The sequence below is a fragment of the Neoarius graeffei genome, chromosome 4 (assembly GCF_027579695.1).
Source record: "Neoarius graeffei isolate fNeoGra1 chromosome 4, fNeoGra1.pri, whole genome shotgun sequence".
NCBI classification, from domain to species: Eukaryota; Metazoa; Chordata; class Actinopteri; order Siluriformes; family Ariidae; genus Neoarius; species Neoarius graeffei.
Window position 1 is genome coordinate 106,054,867 of NC_083572.1, and position 20,072 is coordinate 106,074,938.

General features: G+C 42.3%; 1 protein-coding gene across 2 annotated transcripts in view; it reads left to right on the top strand.

The window, feature by feature from the left end:
• Window positions 1-20,072, top strand: part of faah (fatty acid amide hydrolase) — a 98,925-nt gene that overhangs the window by 39,307 nt on the left and 39,546 nt on the right. For both annotated transcript variants that reach the window (XM_060920125.1, XM_060920124.1), the window contains exons 2-6: window positions 4,745-4,952; window positions 10,299-10,412; window positions 12,070-12,210; window positions 16,559-16,692; window positions 18,083-18,289. In XM_060920125.1, coding sequence (XP_060776108.1) covers window positions 4,776-4,952; window positions 10,299-10,412; window positions 12,070-12,210; window positions 16,559-16,692; window positions 18,083-18,289 — 773 coding nt within the window. In that variant the 5' untranslated portion in view covers window positions 4,745-4,775. The remainder of the gene's footprint in view (window positions 1-4,744; window positions 4,953-10,298; window positions 10,413-12,069; window positions 12,211-16,558; window positions 16,693-18,082; window positions 18,290-20,072) is intronic.

Consider the following 20,072-nt stretch of genomic DNA (forward strand, 5'->3'; position numbering starts at 1 on the left):
TGCCTCACAGACCCCACTTTGAGAACCACTGGTCTAGGAGTTACTGTAGCTAGCAAGATAAGTTCACTATTTAACACGACCAGATACAGTGTCATGTACAGTGGTGCTTGAAAGTTTGTGAACCCTTTAGAATTTTCTATATTTCTGCATAAATATGACCTAAAACATCATCAGATTTTCACACAAGTCCTAAAAGTAGATAAAGAGAACCCAGTTAAGAGCAATTCCAGCGTTATGGACGTGACACTTGAACTCAAAATGGCAACAAATGACCCAGTGCATGTTTTATTGTCTCCCAGTATTTAAATAGGTGTTGCATATTTTAAGGCTGTACCATACTGGAGAAGTGATAGAGCAAGAACAATTCCCATAGTACATCTAGGGCATGCCAGAAAACGCCAATAAAAGATGCGTTATGGATGTGACAGAAAAAGTATCACTTTTCTTGGGTGACTGTACATTTTTATCAAACTCTGTGAAATTGTAAACCTAATGTCGAAATGGAGATATCCATTTGATAGAGGGGTCCAAGGTGAATATTAAAAAATCTTTGTTTAAAATATTTTATATTTCATGCAGAGTTTCGGAAGGAAAAGTCAGCGTTATGGATGTGACGAAATTCCGTTATGGATGTGACGCGTCTGAAATAGACATGGCATATGTTTAGAAAATCAGCAATTTAACCACCATAACCCTTTGAAAAACTCTCTAAATATCAGCTAAAACTATCAAAGTTCTTAAATAATATTTAGGATGGCTATTGTTTTGCTGTTTTGTGGATTTTAGCATACATTTCTGTGGCTTGTGGCAATAATATAGAATTGTACATGATCAAAGTTGATTTTAGCTTGGGTTTTTCATTATAAGAAAGACTGACATATTAAGGCGAAGGGAACAATTCTTGTGACAAATTGGTTCAACTTATTCACATCTGTAAAATACAGGCCTAGGTGATATCTCTGGGAGTGGTTTTGATGTATTACATGTTGCTTTATTTTTGCATGGTGAGGTTGACATTTACATGGAATTGCCCTTAAACAAATGAGACAAAAATATTATACTTGGTCGTTTATTTATTGAGGAAAATGATCCAATATTACATATCTGTCAGTGGCAAAAGTATGTGAACCTTTGCTTTCAGTATCTGGTGTGACCCCCTTGTGCAGCAATAACTGCAACTAAACATTTCCGGTAACTGTTGATCAGTCCTGCACACCGGCTTGGAGGAATTTTAGCCCGTTCCTCCGTACAGAACAGCTTCAACTCTGGGATGTTGGTGGGTTTCCTCACATGAACTGCTCGCGTCAGGTCCTTCCACAACATTTCCATTGGATTAAGGTCAGGACTTTGACTTGGCCGTTCCAAAACATTCACTTTATTCTTCTTTAACCATTCTTTGGTAGAACGACTTGTGTGCTTAGGGTCGTTGTCTTGCTGCATGACCCACCTTCTCTTGAGATTCAGTTCATGGGCAGATGTCCTGACATTTTCCTTTAGAATTCGCTGGTATAATTCAGAATTCATTGTTCCATCAATGATGGCAAGCCATCCTGGCCCAGATGCAACAAAACAGGCCCAAACCATGATGCTACCACCACCATGTTTCACAGATGGGATAAGGTTCTTATGCTGGAATGCAGTGTTTTCCTTTCTCCAAACATAATGCTTCTCATTTAAACCAAAAGTTCTATTTTGGTCTCATCTGTCCACAAAACATTTTTCCAATAGCCTTCTGGCTTGTCCACGTGATCTTTAGCAAACTTCAGACGAGCAGCAATGTTCTTTTTGGAGAACAGTGGCTTTCTCCTTGCAACCCTGCCAAGCACACCATTGTTGTTCAGTGTTCTTCTGATGGTGGACTCATGAACATGAACATTAGCCAATGTGAGAGAGGCCTTCAGTTGCTTAGAAGTTACCCTGGGGTCCTTTGTAACCTCGCCGACTATTACACGCCTTGCTCTTGGAGTGATCTTTGTTGGTTGACCACTCCTGGGGAGAGTAACAATGGTCTTGAATTTCCTCCATTTGTACACAATCTGTCTGACTGTGGATTGGTCGAGTCCAAACTCTTTAGAGATGGTTTTGTAACCTTTTCCAGCCTGATGAGCATCAACAACACTTTTTTTCTGAGGTCCTCAGAAATCTCCTTTGTCCGTGCCATGATACACTTCCACAAACATGTGTTGTGAAGATCAGACTTTGATAGATCCCTGTTCTTTAAATAAAACTGGGTGCCCACTCACACCTGATTGTCGTCCCATTGATTGAAAACACCTGACTCTAATTTCACCTTCAAATTAACTGCTAATCCTAGATGTTCACAAACTTTTGCCACTCACAGATGTGTAATATTGGATCATTTTCCTCAATAAATAAATGACCAGGTAGAATATTTTTGTCTCATTTGTTTAACTGGGTTCTCTTTATCTACTTTTAGGACTTGTGTGAAAATCTGATGATGTTTTCGGTCATATTTATGCAGAAATATAGAAAATTCTAAAGGGTTCACAAACTTTCAAGCACCACTGTATTCTGTAAACAGTTTACACTTTAAGTAAGGTGACGACTTCTTTTGTTAGGGGTTGCCACAGCGGATCATGATGAGCCATATTTGATTTGACATAGGTACCGGATGCCCTTCCTGATGTAACCCTCCCTAATCTATCCGGGCTTGGGACTGGCACTAAGTATGCACTGGCTTGTGGCTGGGCATTTTGCCTAATCTGCATGTTTTTGTACTGTGGAGGAAACCAGAGCACCTGGAGGAAACCCATGCAGACACGGGAGTACATGCAAACTCCACACAGAAAGGCCCCCATCAGCCGTGAGGGTCGAACCCGGAACCTTCTTGCGACAGTGATAATCACTGCACCACTGTGCCGACTTCAAGTAAAGCGACTCATGTTGACAAATAATTCACAGTACACTAACCATCCGTGTTATTAAAACATACTAAAACAGTAACAAGTTAATTCACTAAAATGTTTGTCCTGACCCTTTGTTAATCCAAGCTTCAGGGGAAGTTTGAGGTGATTAAGAAGTGGTATGGTCTGTTATTGGGATGATTGAAAGTGTCAGATACGTATCTCTCTTTTTTGGCATGACGAGAGAGGAAATACACTACCGTTCAAAAGTTTGGGGTCACCCAGACAGTTTTGTGTTATCCATGAAAAGTCACACTTTTATTTACCACCATAAGTTGTAAAATGAATAGAAAATATAGTCAAGACATTTTTCTGGCCATTTTGAGCATTTAATCGACCCCACAAATGTGATGCTCCAGAAGCTCAATCTGCTCAAAGGAAGGTCAGTTTTATAGCTTCTCTAAAGAGCTCAACTGTTTTCAGCTGTGCTAACATGATTGTACAAGGGTTTTCTAATCATCCATTAGCCTTCTGAGGCAATGAGCAAACACATTGTACCATTAGAACACTGGAGTGAGAGTTGCTGGAAATGGGCCTCTATACACCTATGGAGATATTGCACCAAAAACCAGACATTTGCAGCTAGAATAGTCATTTACCACATTAGCAATGTATAGAGATCTTGCAGTCACGTGACCGGAAAGTACACAACCGCCATCGTGTCGGTCAAAAACACCGCTGAATACTGCTGCACTCGTGTACAGAATGGATCAATTTCAACCGACGGACTACACGGCTCATTTTTCTAATGAACAGATAACTAGATACATGTCTAAAATAAACGATCTACAGATTTGTGACCTTTATGGCTTTCTGGACGGAGTTTTCACAACCGGATTTTGAACTGCCAGCGGAATACCCGGACGTGTATGATTACCTCATCAACTTTCCCTCGCTGTTCAGTGGTGAAGCACTGCGTGCTTATAAATCTCTGGACAGTTATCTTTACAGAAATTCAGGATTTGTCAGCGACTCAGATGTGGCATCTTGTAAACAAGAAAATGATCCTCACTGGATGGGTAAGTCACTTAAGTATTGAGTATAGCACTGACCAGCCGATTATAGAATAAGGCAATTCCAAATCGTCCGTGTTGTTTACATGGATCTGGCGTTGGAGAAGTAGAGGCTTGGCAGTGGAGGTTTGAGTCAGCTGTTTTCTGAGCTTAGTCAACAGGCCGGCTCTGCCTGTAGCCTCGCTTTTGCTTCGGCTCCTGGCGCCGCCTCCTTCGCTTTGCTTCCAATAACAATCTGGTCTCGTCCGGAATGTTTTTTTTTTTTTTTTGCGTCCGGAATGTTGTGCATGTGATGGAAATCGCTACAAACCGTCATTTTCTGCTGGAAACCAATGTCCAGTAAGTCCATACGGTTGTAGTGGATATTGAAGTCCGGTACAGACGAACAACACGCAAAAATACACACAAAAAACATAAACATGCACAGGTAGGGAGAGCTTGTAGCCGCAGCCGTTGTAGTAGAATTGTATATAGTAGGGTTTTCCAGAAGAAAAGGTAGAAGTAAAAGCAGAAGTAGAACCAGATGTAGAAGGCGGAATATGGCGTTTGACCGACACGATGGCGGCTGTCACAATCTGGATCGGCTGTGACGTCACATGCAAGATCTCTATAGAGTGTATTTCTGATTAGTTTAAAGTGATCTTCATTGAAAAGAGCAGTGCTTTTCTTTCAAAAATAAGGACATTTCAAAGTTCTTATGGAGACGGCAACCCAGCTTATGCAGCGTCAGAATAAATGGCACAAGGGCGGGGCATGTTGTTTATTGTGTGTGTGTGTGTGTGTGTGTGTGGTTAATACAAAGTGCAGGAGGAACAGGTTGGAGTAGATGAGTTGAGACATGGATAGTGAGTGGAAGCGTGTAGCAGTGCCGCTGCTCTGTGCTGCTGTTGTGAGTGTTTTCCTGCTGAAATGGCGGAAACAGCAGAAGGTGAAGAGGAAACTGCAGAGAGCCAGAGAGAAGAGAGAGAAGGAGTTCGAACAGGCAGAGAAAGCAGTCGGCTGCTTTAAGACTCAGGTATGCATGCACGCACACATACAGGCACCGGTTTCACCTTTTCATGATCATTCTTCACTCTCTCATGCGATGGAGGATTTTTTTTGTGTGTGTGTGAGACGTCTTTAATTACGTGTGTCAGTCTACCATTAAATACATGAATAAATCTTTCAATTTATTATTATATTCTGATTTGTTGACACTCAGGCTCAGACATATAAATGAATCAGTAAGGGACCGTCTAAAAAGTGCAAAACACAGCCAACTATGTCAAGTCAAGTTTATTTGTACAGCGCTTTTAACAATAAACATTGTCGCAAAGCAGCTTTACAGAATTTGAACAACTTAAAACATGAGCTAATTGTATCCCTAATCTATCCCCAATGAGCAAGCCTGTGGCGACGGTGGCAAGGAAAAACTCCCTCAGACGACATGAGGAAGAAACCTCGAGAGGAACCAGACTCAAAAGGGAACTCATCCTCATTTGGGCAACAACAGACAACATGACTATAACATTAACAGTTTTAACATGAAGTCAGTTTCGTTGATGTTATAAACTCTTCACTGATGGAATCTTTGAGTGCAAAACTGTTCATGACAACTGCAGTCCTAAAGTTAGCAAGTCAACTGTCGTCCTCAGCCATAAAAGCATTACTGTAAGAGTCCAGAGCGTCTTCCAGGTGTAACTTTCAACTGTCCTCATGGGGCCGTCCTTCACAGGAGCGATGCAGTGAGACTCCAACTAGACGTAGGGCATCAGGATGGATCAAGCAGGTCCGAGGGGCAGAAGAGGTCAGCATCTCAATCTCCGGACCAACATGTAACTCAGAGGGACAGATTGGGGGGGGGGAGAAAACACAGGTTGTTAGCAGGGCTTTGAACCAGAATTTTTTTTCCTATTGGTTCATTCCGAACAGAAACGGAATTTTAACGTTTCCGGTTTTGGGTTCCACCATTAAATAGACGTTCCCGAACCGGTTAGAACAAAAAAAATTTTGTTCCCGGAACAGTTAATTACGTTCCCTGTCAGCTGTTTAACAAATGGCTATAAAATTATGTCTCTGTCTCATCCAGCTTAAGCCAAATGTAGGCTAATTCTATTACAACCTTCATTAAATAAGACAAGAAATAATTCAAAACAATTATTATTTCAAATGTTGGCGATTTGGGTTCTCAGTATGTCTTCCCATCTACACAAACAGAAAAAGTGCCAAAAATGAAAGAGAATTCGTTTAGTGTGTTATCAAAGGCTAGTCAGGCCCTGTAGAGGGCTACCGCATGACGTCACCGCGCCGCGAGATTTTGTTAGGCGCCATATTGGAAGACCAAGTACACATCTATGCAAGTACATACATACATAAAACAAATTACACCTGAAATGTAGCCAGGGCCGGTTCTGCCCTAATCTGGACCCGGGTGCAACATCGCGCAAACCACCCCCCCCCCCCCCCCCCCCCCCAAAAAAAAACAAACAAAACAAAACACCAGTCTAAATCAGGACAACCATCACATAACTATAACTATAAACATTTTATATCAACTATTTTAACTAAATGGGCTATAATAAATAAGCCTGCAGGCAGCCACGGCGGGCTGCCTCAGAAAAGTAACCATTCAATGACACAACTGGAAGCCTGCAGCCACGGCGGGCTGCCTCAGAAAAGTAACCATTTGTCCTACCTTAAAACTCGTTTTGCATTTTCTGCCTCCTTTTTTTTGTATTTTCGACCCTCTGTTTATTTTCTTTCCTTTTCTGAAAACCCAATTTGTGTCCGGACATTTTGTTCTGCTACCAACGAACTAACTCGTCAGGTCTCGTCTCTCGAGCCCGCGATGATTCCCGTGGGAAGGGCAACAATTGATACATTTTTACAAACAGCCAATAGGGAGGTTGCAACGTTCAGGCTCTTCTTTGCTCAGACACTCAGTAATGCACTTACTGAGTAATGCACTTACTCACTTATTATCACGTGGAGACGTGATAGTAGTCCACCTTCCCGCTCTCTCCATTCAGTCAGCGAACATCACACAGGAAGTGAACCCCAGCGGGTCATAGAAACTTGCGCAGGAGAAGAATGACTTTTTTTTTAATTTGTAGGCTACGGAAACTTTGAGGAACGAAATAAAAACCGGTATTAACCGGTTACCATTATTTTTAATAAGCGTTTCTGTTCCGGAACATAAAAAAATAATAAAGTTTCTGGTTTCGTTTCTGTTCCATGTGAAATAGAAAAAGTTCCTGGTTTTCGTTCCTTGAACCGGTTCAAAGCCCTGGTTGTTAGGTATGCCCTAAAAATGACAAGTTTTAAATCTGTGTGGTAGGCTCGCAGAGACGAGAGTCTTGACATCAGGCATAATACACAACAATGGCATGTTAATATGGTAAAAAATATATCATGACCTGCTCTGGCTGGATGCTTGATTGGGTGACGGGAGCACACTCCTCAGCAATGATGGGATGCAGATGGGACCCTTAGGGCTGGCCAAGACAGTTCAGTTACATTTTACCGGGTCTGGGACATGCGACAGACTATGTAAAACTCTACCATGATGATCGTTCCTACTTCACAGGATATCTAACGCATTGCAGCATTCAGATACGGTATGGATACAGTATTTTTCATAGCATATTTTGTTAATGATGCACTTTAAAAAAAAATAACTGACTACATAAACCTTTAGGCGGCACGGTGGTGTAGTGGTTAGCGCTGTCGCCTCACCGCAAGAAGGTCCTGGGTTCGAGCCCCGGGGCCAGCGAGGGCCTTTCTGTGTGGAGTTTGCATGTTCTCCCCGTGTCCGCGTGGGTTTCCTCCGGGTGCTCCGGTTTCCCCCACAGTCCAAAGACATTCAGGTTAGGCTAACTGGTGACTCTAAATTGACCGTAGGTGTGAATGTGAGTGTGAATGGTTGTCTGTGTCTATGTGTCAGCCCTGTGATGACCTGGCGACTTGTCCAGGGTGTACCCCGCCTTTCACCCGTAGTCAGCTGGGATAGGCTCCAGCTTGCCTGCGACCCCGTAGAAGGATAAAGCGGCTAGAGATAATGAGATGAGAATGAGAGACATAAACCTTTATAGTATCACGTAAGAAGAACAGGGCTTTTGACAAAGCCTTGATTTTTCACATAGAATTTTACTGTGCTATAATGTATTTCTCTGCATTTAACCCATCTGAATTAGTGAAAAAACACACATACAGAGCAGTGGGCGACTGCACGACAGCACCCAGGGAGCAGTTGGAGGTTCGGTGCCATGTTCGTGGATGTAGAGGGAGGGGAAAACACTGTTCAGTCACCACCCAACACACACACACTTGTGATTTACGTTAAGGTGTGTGTATTTGCATATGAATCAAAATACAGTCATCATAAACCAAATTATTGCTTGTATGATGACATCAAGGTGTGTGTGTGGTTGCATTAAGGATCGCCACAATCTACAATCAAGAGACTCCTGCGTGATTGAACGACCATAATCCGAGATCACCTGAACACTTGAACTCGAGTCATAAAAAATCAACTTTCAAGTCAAGTTTATTTTTATAGAGCTTTTAATAATAGATATTGTCGCAAAGCAGTTTTATAGAATGACTGACTTTAAACATGAGCTAATTCTGTCCCCAATGAGCAAGCCTGTAGTGACCGTGGCAAGGAAAAACTCCCTCAGACGACATGAGGAAGAAACCTCGAGAGGAACCCATCCTCATTTGGGTGATAACAGACAACGTGATTTTAACAGTTTTAACATGAAGTCAGTTTCGTTGATGTTATAAACTCTTCACTGATGGAATCTTTGAGTGCAAAACTGTTCATGACAACTGCAGTCCTAAAGTTAGCAAGTCAACTGTAGTCCTCAGCCATAAAAGTATTACTGTAAGAGTCCAGAGCGTCCTCCAGGTGTGACTTTCAACTGCCCATATGGGGCCGTCCTCTACAGGAGCAATGTGATGAGAATCCAGCCAGACGTAGGGCATCAGGATGGATCAGGCAGGTCCGAGGAGCAGAAGAGGTCAGCATCTCGATCTCAAGATTGACATGTAACTCAGAGGGACAGACGGGGGGGGATTATTCATCATTATCACCTGATGAGTAAGAACAGTATGCATTTTGCGCTGAGTGCAAACAGGGTCTCTGGCAAAACTAACTATGACAGCATAACTAAAAGGAGAGAGCCAGAAGGTAGCACAGGCATGAGGGAGCCCCGGGACATAAAGCAGCAGCCACTACACCTTCAACAAACTCGAGTGAGCAAGCGAGTGGGGACTGACAGCATCCATACATCCCAGTTTACCAAAGCACTCTGTCTGAGGATCCTCCAGATCTACTCCTTTACCTCATAAACACCATTAACAAAAGGCTTGACTAAACAGATATGTTTTCAGCCGAGACTTAAACACTGAGACTGTGTCTGATTCCCGAACACTACTTGGAAGGCTGTTCCATAACAGTGGGGCTTTGTAAGAAAAGGCTCCGCCCCCTGATCTAGCCTTCACTATACGAGGTACCAGCAGATAGCCTGCACCTTTTGATCTAAGTAGGCGTGGCGGGTCATAGAGGAGCAGAAGTTCGCTCAGGTACTGTGGTGCGAGACCATTCAGTGCTTTAAAGGTCAATAGTAGTATTTTATAAACAATACGAAATTTGATTGGGAGCCAGTGCAGTGTGGATAAGACAGGCGTGATGTGGTCATATTTTCTAGTTCTAGTAAGGACTCTTGCTGCTGCATTTTGAACTAACTGGAGCTTGTTTATGCACTTATCGGAACATCCAGACAGTAAGGCATTACAATAATCCAACCTGGAGGTGACGAAAGCATGAACTGTTTTTTTTTCTGCGTCGTGTAGTGACATTAAATTTATCTTAGCAATATTTCTGAGATGAAAGAAAGCTGTCTGGGTAATGTTATCGATATGAGTTTCAAATGAAAGACTGGGGTCAATAATCAACCCGAGGTCTTTTACTGCTACACATGCAGAAACAGATAGGCCATCCAGAGTTACTCTGTAATCGGAAAACCTACTTTTACCTGCATGTGGTCCTAGTACAAGTCGTTCAGTCTTGTCAGAGTTAAGCAGAAGGAAGTTAATAAGCATCCAGTGTCTAATGTCCTTTACACATTCCTCAATCCTATTAAGCTGGTGTCTCTCATCTGGTTTTGCAGAAACGTACAACTGTGTTTCATCAGCATAACAGCAGAAACTAATACCATGCTTACGAATAATATCACCCAGAGGTAACCGAGATAAAGAAAAAAGCTTTGGACCCAAGACAGAACCTTGTGGACTTTTGTGTCTGATCAGGCTGCAAGATGAAAATGATAATGTTCACTTGATTGCGTAACGTCTGGGTTGAATAGTCTTTTGTTTTCAGAATGCTGGTGTTGACTTGAGCTCCATCGTGACTCTCCCACTGGCTGAGCTGAGACAGCAGATCAGAGGAGGATCTCTGCAGCCTGACGTTGTGCTCCATGCCTACATGGAAAAGGTTCGGTGCATTCACTTTTTAGGTTTAAACGTGTGGAGACTGATCACACACTCGTGCATGCTCTCAGACGTGTATTACACTACCACCGTAATAATGTCATGGAATTCTTTTTAGCATTGTTGAATAAAACACTTCAGGACAGGCTGCTGCAGGAAAGTAATCAAGTTCGGGGTGGTAACTGCACTTCAGCGCACCACCATGTTGATTATTTTCCTACGACAGCACTTCTCTAAGTGTTTAGGCCTATATTGTTCATTGTATAAACATTACTGACAACTGTTGTATTGATGAACATGAAGAGAAAGATGTGTGATCTGTGTGAGAGATGTTGGGTGCTGTGTGTGTGGTGTACTGTAGAAACATCATGTGCTTTAGTTATCACGTCTTTAGTTCAAAAGTAATGTCCTACAACAATTTGTTTGGTTTCCTTTGAAAAATACACTCGCCGGCCACTTTAATACCGTAGGAACTTGTTCTTGATTCTAAGATCCCTGTTCTTGGTTGTAGGAGTGGAACCCAATGTGGTCTTCTGTTGCATGCTGAGATGCTTTTCTGCTCACCACGGTTTTGATTATATGAGTTACTAGATCCTTCCTGGCAGCTCAAACCATTCTGGCCATTTTCCTCTGACCTCTTTTATCCACAAGGTGCTTGTTTCCACCCACAGAACTGTCGCCCAATCACTTGATGTTTTTTGTTTTCCGCACCATTCTGTGTAAACTCTAGAGACTGTTTTGTGTGTGTGTGTGTGTGTGCGCGCGCGCAAACCCCAGGAGATCAGCAATTTCTGAGATACTCAAACCAGTCCATCTGGCTCAAACCAACACCCATGCCACAGTGAAAGGTGGTCACACTTTGAGATAGGGCTGCACGATATCAGAAAAATATGCGATATTCGATAACATGACTGAATATCTCGATATCGATATGTATCACGATAATTAAATATATAATGTTTTTCTTACCTCTACTCGCCGTTCTGCCCTGTCGTTGGTAGCTGCCACCACTGTTTTACATGTCTTGCAAAGTACCCGAGTTTGCAGTACGTCATCCTTCCTGAATCCAAAGTACTTCCAAATAGCAGACGTGCATTTTTTTTTTTTTTTGGAAACCAGTTCCTCCTCACACAAGTTTGTCTCACCACACTTGCTACCGCTCCCACCTTCCGCCATCACCACAAGGCTTTTACTTGTTTTGCAATAGGGGGCGGAGTTATCCCGCGGCGCTTGTTGACATTCAAATGTGATCGGATGGCACAGAAAAAAATGTGCCTTTTATCGAAATTTAAGTAATTTTTGCGGTATGTGTATCGCAAACTATGATATCGCGATATCGATACTTTTTCGATATATTGTGCAGCCCTACTTTGAGATCACAATTTTTCCCATTCCGATGTTTGAACATTGTGAACATGAACTGAAGCGCTTGATTTGTATCTTCATGATTTGATGCATTGTGCTGCTGTCAAAGGATCGGCTGATTAGAGAACTGCATCAAACAGCAGGTGGATGCATGGGTATTCCTAATAAAGTGGCCAGCGACTATGTTCTTTCTTTTTAAATATCCAGTGCAGAAACGCATGTACAGGTTGTTGGTTTTTTTTTTTTTGTACTATTGTATTTGATACTGTATAATCAGCTTGTCCTGTGTCCTAAAGGCTCTGGAGGTGAACAGGGAACTGAACTGTAGCACTGCTGTCCTCATGGAGAGTTTGAAACAACTGGAAGACATCGAGTCACACAAAGACGGCTTTCTCTATGGCATTCCCATCAGCATCAAGGACAATGTGAAGTATGAGGTACTGAGAGAGGGGACAGTATCAGACGAGGATTCCTAATAGCATTCAAAGAAGCATTGTTTTATCTCATCTCATTATCTCTAGCCGCTTTATCCTGTTCTACAGGGTCGCAGGCAAGCTGGAGCCTATCCCAGCTGACTACGGGCGAAAGGCGGGGTACACCCTGGACAAGTCGCCAGGTCATCACAGGGCTGACACATAGACACAGACAACCATTCACACTCAGATTCACACCTACGGTCAATTTAGAGTCACCAGTTAACCTAACCTGCATGTCTTTGGACTGTGGGGGAAACCGGAGCACCCGGAGGAAACCCACGCGGACACGGGGAGAACATGCAAACTCCACACAGAAAGGCCCTCGCCGGCCACGGGGCTCGAACCCGGACCTTCTTGCTGTGAGGCGACAGCGCTAACCACTACACCACCGTGCCGCCCCCAGCATTGTTTTATATTACTTTAATTATTGTAGAAGTCATGGCAAATGACTTGGGAATGAGGAGATGGCAGGCAACAGATGGAGATAGCAGATCAGGATTCTTTTTTTTTTTTTTAATTCCCTTTTCAAGAGTGCTTTCCACTGCTGTTCCTTAATGTTTAAAAACCAACAATAACCCTGAAATATAATTGCAGGCGTTGATAATTGGGGTCCAAGCAGTTTGGCGCTTTTGGATGCCGGTTCCTATTTCATTTTTTTAATGAAATGTGGTTTTCATGAATGCAAGCTGAAAGGATGAGACCGAGTCGGCCCAAGGACACAATCCAAGAAAGCTCTTCCATAACTGTGGGGCTTTATGAGAGGAAGCTCTGCACCCTGTTGTAACCTTTTATTATTCTACACTACCGTTCAAAAGTTTGGGGTCACCCAGACAATTTTGTGTTATCCATGAAAAGTCACACTTTTATTTACCACCATAAGTTGTAAAATGAATAGAAAATATAGTCAAGACATTTTTCTGGCCGTTTTGAGCATTTAATCGACCCCACAAATGTGATGCTCCAGAAACTCAATCTGCTCAAAGGAAGGTCAGTTTTATAGCTTCTCTAAAGAGCTCAACTGTTTTCAGCTGTGCTAACATGATTGTACAAGGGTTTTCTAATCATCCATTAGCCTTCTGAGGCAATGAGCAAACACATTGTACCATTAGAACACTGGAGTGAGAGTTGCTGGAAATGGGCCTCTATACACCTATGGAGATATTGCACCAAAAACCAGACATTTGCAGCTAGAATAGTCATTTACCACATTAGCAATGTATAGAGTGGATTTCTGATTAGTTTAAAGTGATCTTCATTGAAAAGAACAGTGCTTTTCTTTCAAAAATAAGGACATTTCAAAGTGACCCCAAACTTTTGAACGGTAATGTAGGTACCAGTAAACAGCCTGCACCTTTTTTCCCCCCGAAGCACAATCATAAAAGACCAAAAATTTGCTTGGATGCTGTGGTTTGAGACCATTCAGTGCTTTGTAGGTCAGTAGTAGTATTTTATAATCCACGTGAAATATTCCTGGGAGCCACTGCACTGTGGATAAGATGGGGTGATGTGCTCATGTTTTCTGGTTCTTGTAAGGACTCTCACTGTTGCATTCTGAACATTTGGACAACACGACATTACAGTTGTTCAACGTGGATGGAACAAAAGCATGAACTAGTCTATCTGCAAAATTTGCATCTTGAGCCACATGAGGTGCTTCCCAAAGCATTGTGTATTTGCTATGCAAAATCATCTGTTAGTCAATTATGGGGCCAAATGTACTCCGTTCATCTCATCTCATTATCTGTAGCCACTTATCCTGTTCTACAGGGTCGCGGGCAAGCTGGAGCCTATCCCAGCTGACTACGGGCGAAAGGCGGGGTACACCCTGGACAAGTCGCCAGGTCATCACAGGGCTGACACATAGACACAGACAACCATTCACACTCACATTCACACCTACGCTCAATTTAGAGTCACCAGTTAACCTAACCTGCATGTCTTTGGACTGTGGGGGAAACCGGAGCACCCGGAGGAAACCCACGCGGACACGGGGAGAACATGCAAACTCCGCACAGAAAGGCCCTCGCCGGCCACGGGGCTCGAACCCAGGACCTTCTTGCTGTGAGGCGACAGCGCTAACCACAACACCACCGTGCCGCGCCAAATGTACTGTTTAAAAAAAAAAAAAAACAGTTCCCATACACACATCTGCAGTAGTTGAGCTCAGTTTTGAACTCAAGTTATGTAGAAATGTCCGAGCCAGAATTCAGACAGTGCTGCCTTTTCTACTGCTGGTTTCTCCACCCTCAGCATTTTCCAGTGTTTTTCTGTTGGTTTTCATGTAAACAGATGGCGACGGCAGCATTATCTTAGTACCCTAATGAATAAGGCATGGTGATTTTTAATAGGAACATTACTTTACTAGAGTATCCATGTGCATTAGGGTGCATCAGTTGCCCCCTAAAAATGAAAAGTTCCTCCGATCATGATGCATTTTTGTTTTTATGTTCCTTTTGGTAAGAAAACACACTGGGTGAAATATTTTGACAAAATTCAAAAGTTTAATGGTGGCACCAGGAGCTCAAAGTTATGGAAAAAGCTGCCATTTTATGACTTTTATGACAAAATTTCGATCACTTTTCATGAAACATTATGGCACCTTATAGAGTATACCAAATATCTCAGATACACATTTTTAGTACATATTCTAAATATATTCTCAAGTACAGTTTGAGTTTTAGCTGTTCATTGAATCATTGTTCAACTACTTTTAAACAATACAAATGGATTATGAATCACATTAAAGTGCTGATGACACGAACATGACTCTATGCAATTTCTTAAATAAACTATAGAACATGGCAAACATGTTAGATTTCTGTTATAATTACGTGAAAAGAAGCTGTTACGCGAATATCCAACTTTTAATTGCACAGTGCAAGAAAACTGGGTCCGTGACTCGCGGCCATGTTGTGACGTCAGCGGAAGAACACGCTGTGGTTCACTGGCTGTTCTACTCTGGTTCTACTCAATGGAAATGGCGCATGAAAACGCCGGTGAACTCTCTAGTGCTAGCTCTTCCTCTTCTGGGAGTCTAGAATTGTGTTGATCTCTTCCGAATAGAATTTATGATAGCCTACCCTCTTTACCCTTTGCCTCTCGTTGCTAGGCGGCAGTTACATGAAAGCCGCAAGCTTTCACAAGCAAATACATGACTGATATCACGCCGACTTTATGATTACATTTATGATTATCAAGTAGAATCTATAGCTCTACGTATCTTTATCTTTATCGTTTCACAACACATGTTCTGACAGGAGGACTGTCTTTGGATCCGGCATAGCTACGAGTAGACCCCCTCCGGAATACTGGCAGTGTTGCCAGATTGGGAGGAATCCTGCCCAGTTGGGCGGTTTCAAGTGCATTTTGGTGGGTTTTGAACATATTTTGGGCTGGAAAACTTCAGCAGTATCTGGCAACAGATACTGCTGACGTTTTCCAGCCCAAAATATGTTCAAAATGCACTTGAAACCGCTCAACTGGGCGGGAAACCTCCCAATCTGGCAACACTGTGTAGGCACTGCTGATGGTAGTAACACACGTTTGTGCTGAACTGAACACCCAAGAGATTCTTTTAAGCTGGGAAGGGTGTCAAAACAATCCAAATCGAAGTGTTCAGAGCACAGGACGGATGTTGGTGAGGGCTCCCACTTGTCACGAGTGCGCCTGACTTGCTTCACCCACTTCGCATGCAGCTCGGGATCTCTGGGAAACTTGAATAAACTTACCCCATCCTTGTAGGTTTTGGAGCAAAAGCCGGCAACACAACGCGAAGGCATAGTAACTTTTATTTATTCGTGAATTAATATATGGATCATCGGGAATTACTTTTTATGTTATAAAACATCGCCAAAGATGTCAAAAACGTGTCATCAGCACTTTAATGCTTCTCAATCCCTTGCAAAGGTTCTTAACATGATCTCTGGGTCACAAATCAATAAATGGAGTCCAACATTGTGATTCAGACCTTACGCGAAAACATAAAATAAGCGTTTTTTGGCAAAAAAAATGAACCTCATGGTGCCACCATTATACTTTTGGATATGGTAAAAAAATTTTACAGGATGTCTTTATTGGTGAAAAGGAACACCCAAACAAAAACGCATCAGATTTTATGAAAGTGAGAGCAACTGATGCACACTACTGTGTATTTACTTCATAGCGTTTAAAAAAAAAAGGGGGGGGGGGTTGAGACATCAGTAAAACATGGAGTACAGCAGTGCAATAAATGCACAGTACAGACTAATGTACCATGACTGGTAAATGTTTCTTCCTTTCTCTAGTGTTGTGTGTTTGTGTGTGTGTCTAGGGCTATGACTCTACCTGTGGTGTGTTGAGCAAGTTGGAGAATCCTGCCATTGAGGACAGTGTGGTGGTCTCAGTACTGAAGAAGCAGGGTGCAATCCCCTTCATCAAAACCAACATCCCACAGTGTCTCCTCAAGTAAGAAACGCTCTCCAAAACACGGTCACGCAATCAATCAACAAGCTACAGCAGTGACACTGACTCGGCACATGCTCACTAGTGTCTTAACTGACAGCGACGTGATCTACTTTGGTATTATTTAACAGTTATTCCACGAAATCGAGTCATACGTGATCTGATAGCTGACGAGGCGCGTAGCACTGAGTCAGCTATAAGCCATGTACGATGAGGTTGAGTGAAATAACTCTTATTCTATCCACATTCACTGGATTTTGAGAAACGGAGCATGTTTAATTTTTTGCAAATTCGAAAAATAAAACTTTTATACAAAACGTCTGACAAAATAATTTCCACTTGGAATGTAAAAAAATAGCCTCAATGAGGCTGTAGCTCATACCGGCCACTGTTATGTGCGAGTTTGAAATCCGATCGAAGGGTAGCATTTAATGTGATGAGTCACCCCAAAATTTCAGACACCCATAAAATCATAAATATGACGGGTGGCGGTACCATCTTGACAACTTTTATGCACACCCACCTGGGGAACATTGTATGCGAGTTTGATCAAAATCCGATAAATCCTGTAGAAGGAGTAGCGATTTTTGTAAATTGTGGATGGATGACGGATGGATGGACAACACGTGATCACATAAGCTCATCCGGCCTGGCCTGCAGCCAGATGAGCTAACAAACTAAGAAAATGACCGTAGCAATTTATGAAAAATGCTATAATAATTCTTGAAAAATAAAAAAGGTTTTTAACATCAAATACTTTTATTCCATATTTTGTTGCTTTTTTTTGGGGGGGGTTCTTCTTTAGGGTTTTAAACCAACTTAAAGGTGCATTACCGCCACCAACTGGGCTGGAGTGTGGAACGGAGATATTTTATTTTTTTTGGGGGGGGGGGAGGGCTATATTTTAGCTATTTCTTTTTCTTTTAAATACTTGAACAGTTTTTGGGCTTTTGTTTTTGAGTAGTGTTTTTGTTTCATCCTTGGCTGGTTCAGCAACACGCTCTGCCATTTTATTTTTCTCTACTCGCGGTATATGAGCCGATAGCCTAGTGGTAGGGTAGCCAATCAGAGCGCATGATTGCTCATATTCAGTGAATGTGGATAGAATAATATGGCATAGTTATACTTGCGTATTATTGTAATTGTTGAAGTTCTTGTACTGTTGCGTAACTACATTTACAAGAAAAAAAACATACTTTCTTCTTTGAACTTATTTAGGCCTTCAAAATACTTGTTCCAAATCATAAATGTCTCTCTAAATGATAAGGAACTGAACAAGCAACTGATCAGCCTCTGTGAATAGAAACCGCCAAATCCTCCTGAGCTAAAACAGAAGAATTGAAAAAAGAATCAAGTGAAACTCTACTTGTGCCGTTTTTTAAATCTATTGTAGCTACGAATGCAGTAACCCCATATACGGGAGGACTGTGAACCCCTGCAACCTTGAGAAGACCTCCGGCGGCTCTTCAGGAGGTGAGGGTGCTCTGATCGCTGGAGGAGGATCTATTCTGGGTCTGGGAACCGACATTGGAGGAAGCATCCGCATCCCAGCAGCCTTCTGTGGCATCTGCGGCTTAAAACCCACAAACAACAGGATAAGGTGTCTTGTATTTCATGCGTAAACCAGTTTTAACATACGTTGTACACATACCCCCCCCCCCCCATATCTTTTTATTTGTATTTTTTCCATATATTTGTTGCACTTAAATTATGATTTGTATTGGTTTTAAATTAACATATTTTAGTACAGATGTGTTAAAGTGCACCACTGAGCCAAAGTACATACCATTTCATTCTTTTGCACTCTTGAATTTTATGTAATCTGTTGAAAATGAATTAATAATGAATTAAATTATATGCTTATAAACAATACACCACAATATAGTTACAACAGTGTTGTTTTGGCCAAAGGATGGAGCTGTAGTGCTGCAGAAAATCCATGTTTTTAATAATTTATTTTTTGGAATTTATTTCTGAATATTTACTTGAGTAATCAAACAAGTGCCAGATATGGACATAAATGCACATTTAAAACATAATTTAAAATTAAATGTGGAACATTGTCCACAAAGATAGTTAATCATTTTAAATGTCTTCAGGGTATAGTTGGGGGGGGAGGCCAAACAATTCTGGTATAGACTACATCTACCTCTGGTACCCCTTTTCCACCAAATCAGTTCCAGGGCTGGTTCGGGGCCAGTGTTGGTGCTGGTTCACAACTCGTTCAACTTGCGAACCAGCTGAGAACCAGTTTGCTTTTCCATAGCTCGGGGTGCTAAGGGGAGCCACGTCATTACGTCGCTGTATACGTCAGTTACGTCGCTGCGTTTGCATAAACCTTGGCGCGAACATCGAAGCAACAACAATACGGAGAAGAAGCAGCAGCAACAACAACAATAATAATAATGGATGACTTCGCGTTTGTACAGCTGCTGCTTCTCGTCACTTAAAAATGGTGACCTTTCGTGGTCTTGCTATTGTTGTTGGTCTTAACAACGACGTAAGTGGTTCTTTCCTCTGGCCCAGCAGAGAGTTGGTGCTAGCCTGGAACCGGTTTTTCTGAACCCAGAGCCAGTTCTTTGTCAGTGGAAACAGAAAACCCGGTTCCAAACTAAGCACTGGCCCCGAACCAGTCCTGGAACTGCTTTGGTGGAAAAGGGGCAAGGTAGAAGTCTAATATCGATGTAGGTGCAAATACGGATAAGGCCGTTGCATTACATCCCTAGTGAACTGGATGTGATGCACAAGTGCATGAACCCAGGATATTTCATGTTTTTCCTGGTCGACTTCATTTAATTTATTACTATACATCCATTCCTGCATTTCAGGCCTGCAACACATTCCAAAAAAAGTTGGGACAGGGACGAGTTAGGTCTAGTAATGAGGTAAAACAATTAAATAATCTGATTTGAAACAGGTGATTTATAATCATGATTTGGTACAAAATCAGTATCCAGGAAAGGCCTAGTCTTTGAGGGGCCAAGGATCTCCAGTTTGTTAAAGGTGCAGTACAAGATTTTGGAATAACGGTTCCCGCAAGCCATATTTTGAAAAGAAACACGCCCGCCCTCGCCATGCTCCCACCCCCCGCGTCTCCACCCCCTCCCCTCCCCCCACGTCTCCAAAGCACATGAACGCGCATTGCCAGTTCCCGAGCGTTCATGGTTGTCGCGAGGACTGTTTGCATTAAAATTTCCCATTCATTTCTATGGAATTATTTGAAAAACTACACACATTTTCAAACATCCGCTGCTCTGGCATGCTTTTACCTAGAGACATGATTCAAACTTTAAAACGTAGAGAAACTTCTCCTCTGTGGATCTGGCATTCAACTTTTTTGCTAGGCTCTATACTTTTGGCTCAGTCCCAGCTCAAACACCATG